Here is an 8,753-nt window from a genome sequence, read left to right as displayed (position 1 = left end):
CATTTAAACTTGCCCATTTTTAGGCAGAATTCTGTCTGTGGCAGAAATGAGGACATTTTCCCCAGTGGCTGGTTTGCCATATTTGAAGCCAACTCCATAAGGAGGTTTTTTGGTGCTCATCATCTTCTTTGAGGCAGGCTGGGTATTGCCAGGGGTTAACTTGTCTTGTTGTCAAAGAATCTTCAGAATAATAAAAACATCTTTAAAACCTATATTCTATAGGTCTCTGAGGTTTTTGAAGACCTTATTTAATTATTTTACTTCATATATATATATATATAATCATATGTATCTATTAGACCTAGAATATATATATTCTTGTGGTAAAATTAGACTATCTTTTGACATGAGTATTATTTGCATCAATATACAAAATTTAGTACCATTGAATAAAAAAATAACCTTATTGCTCTTTTACAGAGAGGAAACTAGGTTTGACTCAGTGACGTATCTCTTCTCCTTTATCTTTCTTTTGTAGGTAAGGAGATAGGAGCTGAAAAGAAAGAAAGGGGGACAAAGAAATATAGAGGGAGGATAGAACAAAAAGTAGATTATTGGATCTACTCCTCATCTCAAGGCCCTATTTGTTACTTACAAATAAAAACTTCTTAAGAACGTTCTGCCTTGGTGGCTGGATTTTATAGTTCCAGAATAGGTTATGCAAGTTGTTTTGGGAGAACTATTAATGGTCTTACCAGCTGTGGATATGTCATCCTTGAATAGTGACCCATAAAACAAGACACACCTACTCGTACAATGATAGCATGAATGTTTTGAGGTTAAGCAGTAAGTTTCGGAATAGATTTGGGGCCTATTTCACAAAAGGTATCACATGGCTGTCCTCTAAACTTGGTCATAGGTCTATGAAAAGAAATGTTACTAACCCTACAAGAGCATTTATAGTTGTTTTTTTAAAAGGACAGTTTATAAAAATTTTATGTGTATACCCATTGTCTAGTGTACTTCTTAGATATTGTTTTGAGTAGCTTCTTTTTGCAGTGGGGGCTTAATGTACAGTCTCACAGCTCTGACATTCTGAATTTAAGTCCCTGTTAAATGCTCATTACTCGATGGAACAGCTATGTCATTCCCTCCTAGGTTCAGGAAACATCCTGAATGAGAAAGCAGAAAGAATGCAAGATTTGGAGTATAGGAAAGGATGTTATGAAGTGATTCCTTCTGAATACAACGTCATTGTAATTATGGAAAACAGCACCTTTAGAGAAATGCACAACAATGGCATAAAATTTGGCCTTTCAACATTGCTGCATGGATAGGGAGACACTAATGGCTGCCAACCCTTCATGGAAGAGCTTTGGACAATAAAATATACTTGAAAAGAGATATAATTTTCTTCAGGTAAGTAGCCAGATGAAAGTTTCTATTTTCTACTAGCCATTTTGAGGATTAACTTTGGTTTGAAGTATCATCAATACTCAGGCAATTGCCAAAGTGCACAAACTTATGTCTCTGAAACTCCTGGGGCCATAAATTGTCCAAACCTTTGGGGAGGTAAGACTAAGTCTCATAGGTAGATGGCCTAACCTACATTAAACTCCACTTGTAACTATAAAAGAGATTTTGCTCCTTATTTTTCCTTTATTCTTAAACCACATTGAGGATAGCACAAGAGAAACATTTTAACACTTAATGTATTAGAATCATCTACATTCACATCCAGGATTCTTTTGTTTTAAAAGTAGAAGAATTGGCTACAGTCATAGCATTTTGGGCGACATTGAATAGACTGCTCTCTAGAAAATAGGAGACAGCTTTTCTCAGATTCTCAACAAACTGACACATGGTAAGATTCCTAAGTCATATACTGCATTTTCAGAGGTAGTTTGTGTGTGTGTGTGTGTGTGTGTGTGTGTGTGTGTGTGTGATGAAACACTTTACATTTTGGGTTTGTGTTCAGTTTATTGCAATTGATAAAAATATTGACTTTTCCCTTTACTACTGTCTTCTGGTGTTCAGATGCTTTTAATGGGGGGGGGGAATCTTATGAATAGAATCAGAGCATAAAGCAGTGAATAAAATGTTACACAGGGAGCCCAGAAGATAGCACCTAAAAGTAAGAACTGTTTAAATGTTCAGTAAAAAACAATTGTTGCAATGTAATCTCTCCCTTCTCTAATTCATTCCCCCCCCCCGTCCTTCCTTCTTTCCTTCATTGATCTCCTTCTTCCTTGATAGTTAGTTTCCTTTCTTCCCTCTGAACATGTTTTTACTTTTGTTTAGTTAAATTAAATGTATTTTCAGCTTCATATTAAAAGCAGAGAAGGAAGGCATCAAATTTTTTCTATTGCCTCTCAAATAATACTTGTTTTTTGTTTGTGTAATAAATCCTCATTTACATACTAGGACAATCACTATTCTGATGTTTACATAACTTTGGGATTGTTTAAAGGATGATGATATAGAGTCACAGTAGATTAAAGTGCTGCCAAACTCTCTATAATATTAATTATAACTATAAAATGTCCTATATCCACAGTAACACTTGTACAGAAAGGAAGAAGTTTACTTTCCAAGTGACTTAATTGATGAAATGAATTGCTCTGATTTATAGCCACCTACATTCTCCTACGCATTAAATTTCTGCCTCTAACCTGTTAGGAAAAACTGGATTGAAGCAACGAACTGCTTCAGTTATAGCAATATTGGCTTATCTCTCTCTTAAAATGAGCGGAATCACCAAGACATGAAGAGATTTTTGATAACCCATTAAGAACTAGACCGGGGAAGCAGAAAAGCCCTTTCCATGCATTTCAAAAATGTAAGACAAGTAAATTTCAGATATTAAAGAGACTCAGCAGAACAGCACAGAGAGAAACAAGATTGGAAACCTGAAGAAAATACATCTTCTAGAGAGTGATGTATAGCTACACAATAAGATTTTTCATTGGTAGTTAATAACCTTAAATAAAATATGATGGATTTATGCAGTTTATCATAAGAAAACTTTGAAATAAGATTTTAATTTATGATTCTCATTGCAAAAATATTTACACACTTATTTGAAATATATTTAAAAGGAAAATACTTAAAATGACAACTGCTTTGTTTATCCTTAATGATTTTAAATGTTATATATAATTTACATTAACAAAGAATTTCTTTATCTACAGATAGAATAGTGTAACAACTAGTTTTGTGGTGAAATTAATGGAAAGGAAATAGTGGAAAATATAGACAGGTGGACACATGGAATCATGCTTCCTAAGATCACCTGCCTAGGAGATGACACAGTGACCATGGTTCCGGCCATGAGGGACCCTTGGCTAAGACGGGGCTAGATCTTGATATTTTACTACGTAGTTATTAGGGATAAAGCCATGGGACATTCAAGGGAAAAATAGAGACAGAATAATTTGTTTCTGTGTGGGAAAACTGATTTAAATTCTATGAGTACATGATATTGGATAGGGTTGTCTCAGAATTATGGTCACATAGAAATAGTGTAATAGTACAAATACATTAAAGTGAGGTGTTATGCTCTTGGCATCAGAGTTTGCTGTTGAGACGAATGGTCTATGTTTCACAAACTTTTTCAAAACTTTAAAGTAAATCTGATTTTTTGGGTTTTTATATTGATGTTTAATTTGAAATATTTTTATAATAGTTACAACACATATTGCAAATAAATTTTATTTTATTTAGACAGGGCCTCTATTTGTAGCTTTTAATGTAGCTCTGGGTGTCCTGGAACTTATTGTGTAGACCAGGTTGACCTCAAACTCACAAAGATCCACCTGCCTCTCTTTCCTTATTGCTAGGATTAAAGGCATGTGCCACTATGGCTGGATAATTCTCTGATATTTTTTGTTCTATCTTATATAAGGCTGTAGATACAATATGAATAAATGGGAATTTGATATTCATATCCTTTTCTCATTAAACAATAGAAAACTGCATCATAGTTCAAATTCTTCTATTGGTGTATAACTTATAGTATCATGTGATTGTAATTTCTAATAGTCTTATTTACATACCATACATATTATGAATGTCTTAGTCCTTTGTTCAATACTTTGTACTGAATCACATTCTAATACAAACTTTTATTTTATTTTTAGAATAAAATTTGAAGACTGAATTTATTAGTTCAAGAACTTAAATATGCTTATGGATTTGGGGTTATTTTCTAGTATGTTTTTTAAAAGTATTACTTAAATAATCAATATCATTCTAATTTGTATAATTTTTCAAATGTGATAATAAAACATTTTTCTTTGAATCAGTTTTTATATAAGCATTTGTGTAAGTGCTGTTTAAAGTAATACCGACATCAATATTTATATCCTTTTATATAGTCTGCAGAATATCTTGACATAAATTATAGATTTGGCTGGTTATAGTGACACAAGATTGGAATGAAGGAGAGAAGATCTGGACATTAGAGCTTTTCTAGGGTAAACAGTGATTGGGAGTCTAACCTAGACTACATCAGAATTGTTCAAGCCTCCACCAAAGTGAGGAGCTGGTAGTTTGTCATTCATGGACCAAAACCTGAAGTCTTCTAGTTTGATCTAATTCTAGTTCCTATTACATGTAAAGCCATTTTCAATATTTTTTCTATTTAGGATTTGTGTGTGTGTGTGTGTGTGTGTGTGTGTGTGTGTGTGTGTGTGTGTTGTCAAAGGAACTGATGAATATACATCATATACTTACTATAATTTTAGGTTAACAAAATAATATAGAATAGAACACTCTGAGAATTCAGATGTATGGATTTATTTGATATTGTCAAAATGTTTTATTGTGCATCTTTGAATCAAGATTATGAAGAAAACATGGATACCTTTGGCTAGTCTACATAACAGTGTTTATTTATTTATCCTAAATTTCAACTTTTGCTCTTTTTATGTTATGAGATTCAATTTATACTACACTTTGTATTTGGGCAGTTATCTTTCAAATAGTATAAAATCATCACCCCTGGGATCATAAACTAGAATTATATTGTATTCCCCATTGTGGATATCCAAACAAAAGCTTTAGAAATTGTTAATAATGGAGATATGACAGTGCCAGTTTGTTTGGAATGAATGGACAACTAAAACAATGTGTAAAAGATAAAGCTAAGATTCACTTAGTATTAATAGAAACATTTGTCCTTGTTTCCCTTGGAACTGCTCACTCAGTTTGGTTTTATTTGTAAAAGAAGGTTATCTGAATCAGGATTCCCTTTGAGCATGTTCCATTTACAAGTGAATAAATTACCCCAGAGTTGTAAGATTACCTTGACACTAATAACATTTTGACATGTTCTACTGGACTCTGACAATTTTTGTAGATGAGGGATAAGCTGTTTACAGACATTATTTTTTCATAAATTTATATACATTTAAAATAATATTTTTAGAACTGTTTTTCACTTAGCACAGTATAAGTAAACATTGTATAAATAAGTAACAAACAAGTAAATGTCAAGATTGTAAACTTTATTCAATGAATTGTTTCACCTTTTCAGCTTTACATTTCCACCAAGTATATAGCTGGTTGATCCATGGTCTCTGATTCACCATCATTTTATTTTGTTGCCTTTTTCAAGATGCTGCATTTAAACAGTCACAATGTAAGAGGCTTTGATGCTGATAAGTAGGATCGGCTGGAGTGGAATAGCCCACACACTGAAATTCTTAGTATAAAAACTTCCCACCTTTTCTGCTGTTTATACCTTGGTGAACTCATAGTTGTTAGAGCCAAACTCTAACTGTCTCAGGTTAAGCACCTTTGGTTAATTTTTTAAATAAATAAAATATCAACAATAACCCCTGCAATGTACAACTGAGTAGAATCTTGAGAGCTGAGAGGTAGCTTTTTAAGGAAACATTTCACTTGGTCGCGTAACAACATAATTTTAGTAAAGTTCTGCTCATGCTCTCAGTTGATAATTTTAAAGTGAAATTTCAACACTTAAAATACATATAGCACATGTAGAACTATACAATTCCCCAACAGAGTTTCCCATTCAACAAAAAGAAGATTAATTTATTTGAAGTTGTAATACATGTGCTTGTGAACAAATTAAAATGTAGGTGTTGCTGTCACATATTCCCTACAGGATATTTGATTCTTCTTGTTATTGGCAGGCGAGGCAATGCTACAGTGAATCAGTCATTATAGGCTGCTTAACCCTGCCTATATCATGCTGATAGCAGGCAGGGTTTATGAATTCCATGTTTTGTTCATATCTAGGTTTAATTTCAAATGACATGCTAGTATTTTACTTCAAAAATACTCTAGAGGTTGATAAAAGCTGAATATTCAAAAGTAATCTTTTTCTCCTCTAGCAAACATAGTTTTCACTCAAAATTTGAAACGTAACAATTTAAAAATATTTCATACTTTGTCTCAATTTTCATTCTACATCCTATACCAATTAAAACAGTTTTCATATCCTACTCTAAATGTTAACAAAGTCAGTTATTATAACTTTGCATAAGGATGAACCAACTTGATGGTAATGTTATAAATTAAATGAAACATTTTTCCTTATAATTACAGATTTACATGAACATAATTTTGCTTTAATCTTCTTGAGAATCATGCAAAACCAGAGCTTTGTCAATGAGTTCATACTCCTCAGTCTTTCTCAGAATACAAAAGTTGAGAAAATATTGTTTGTTGTATTTCTGCTGATCTACCTTGCAACTATTGGTGGCAACATGGTAATTGTGGCCACCATCATCTACAACCCTGCACTCCTGGGATCCCCCATGTATTTTTTCTTGATATTCCTGTCCTTTCTGGATGCATGCACTTCTACTGTTGTGACACCCAAGATGATCTTAGGCTTCTTCTCTGAGAGGAAGACCATCTCCTTTGAAGACTGCATGACACAACTGTTTGCCATACACTTCTTTACTGCGGTAGAGGTGATTGTCCTGTCAGCTATGGCTTATGACCGTTATGTGGCCATTTGCAAGCCCTTGCACTACTCTTCTATTATGAACAGGAGGCTATGTGGTGTTTTAATAGGTGTAGCATGGGCTGGGGGATTCTTGCATTCTATCATACAAATTGTTTTTACCTTGCAGTTACCGTTTTGTGGACCCAATGTTATTGATCATTATATGTGTGACTTGTTCCCGTTACTGAAGCTTGCCTGCACTGACACACACATTTTTGTTATCTTAGTGTTTGCAAATAGTGGTTCTATCTGCATCATCATCTTCTCCTTGTTGCTTGTCTCCTATGGTGTCATCTTGTTCTCTCTGAGAGCCCACAGTTCTGAAGGTCGTCGAAAAGCCCTCTCCACCTGTGGATCCCATATTACAGTTGTTGTTTTGTTCTTTGTCCCATGCATATTGATATATGCACGACCTTCATCCCCATTCTCCTTTGAGAAAAACACCCTTATATTTGCCAATGTCCTGACACCATTGCTCAATCCTATGGTTTACACATTTAGGAATAAGGAAATGAAGAATGCCATCAGCAAAATGTGGAAGAGATTGATGGTAGTTTCTGATAAATATTAAAGAATATTTTTACAGTGCTGGAGAGATGAACCAGTGAGTATGAGCATTTGGTGTGCAGTCAAGGGGACCTGAGATCAGTGTGAACACTGATGCAAGAAGTTGGAGATGGTAGCACACCTTTAAACCAACAGTGTTGAAGTGGAGATAAATGAATCTAATAGGTGTGGTGAATAGCTATTTTACTTGACAAACAGCAAGTTCAATGCTCAGGACAGACTTTGACTCAAGAAAATAACGTAGAGGCAGTAGATGGGCATATATAATGCCCTTTTTGATCTCTACATTCATGTGGACAGGCACAAACACCATCCTTAAATCATGTGTACAAACATGTATAAGTAAACCCAACTGTCTCCATACACAATGAGACAAAAACAGTCACACTTAGAACAGTTAATGTAAAAAATATTCAGTATTTACTCACACAGTACATCATGATTTACTCATAGAGAAAAACATTATATTATTTGGTAGAAAGTACATCAATAGTGGGAGTGGTAAATCTCTGAGATGACACATATACTATAAATTGGCTATTTAGTATTGTTCCAAGAAAATTAAAACCATTTCAATTTCATATTCTTTCAAATCTAAGGAAATGTTTGAAAATTTTAACAATTGCAATGTTTGTCATTGCCACTATTTTTATTTAAAAATGTTTAAAAATAAAGTACTTGTATACCTGAAATAAGGGAAGAAACACAAAAAACTATTCCAAGAGGAAATGGGATTCTGAGTGATATTGTGAGATATCACAACCTTGAATTGCAGAGAGTAGGGCAAAGGCAGAGCCTTAAACCTACGTCTTTTGGTGTCAGTTGATTCCATTTGTAAGATGGGTTTCTTCATATCTGGTAGAAAACGTGAATAAGTTTGTCTCTTGCATGATGTAACTGTTCCATCCCAATAAATTCGATGGCCTGATTTCATATAGAAATACCCATGAAGCGCCCTGTTTTATAGATTAAAAAAAAGGCAGATGTTGGGCACCACTTACTGTTAGTAGCAAGACAATATGCTCACATAATGAATACATTACTCCCACTATTTACAGAGGGAATACAGTCCAGAGAATCTATACTTAAAATTAGTATTAAAAAGAATAATACATTTTAATTTTTGGTGATTTTAGGGTTCTTACTTTGTGTATAAATATGAAAATCCTTACAGTCAAGTAATTATCAATAGAAATCAATGGAATTAACACAGATTTTATGTCACTTAATGATTATGTGTTATAAAGTCAACTACACAGATAAGTAG

The 8,753-nt window shown here is 33.6% G+C and overlaps 1 protein-coding gene across 1 annotated transcript; it reads left to right on the top strand.

Annotated features, from left to right (window-relative positions):
• Positions 1 to 6,554: 6,554 nt before the first annotated feature.
• On the top strand, positions 6,555 to 7,490 carry LOC311606835 (olfactory receptor 4C15-like; the record flags this gene model as incomplete). The annotated part of the gene is made up of 1 exon (XM_084798244.1): positions 6,555 to 7,490. One exon carries the CDS (start codon positions 6,555 to 6,557, stop codon positions 7,488 to 7,490), a length of 936 nt encoding a protein of 311 aa, XP_084654370.1.
• Positions 7,491 to 8,753: the final 1,263 nt, after the last annotated feature.

Source organism: Acomys minous (genome assembly GCF_964271855.1).
Source record: "Acomys minous genome assembly, chromosome: 10".
In the NCBI taxonomy this organism is placed as follows: domain Eukaryota; kingdom Metazoa; phylum Chordata; class Mammalia; order Rodentia; family Muridae; genus Acomys; species Acomys minous.
The sequence above is the reverse complement of the archived record's forward strand: the minus strand, read 5'-3'. Positions and strand labels throughout refer to the sequence as shown.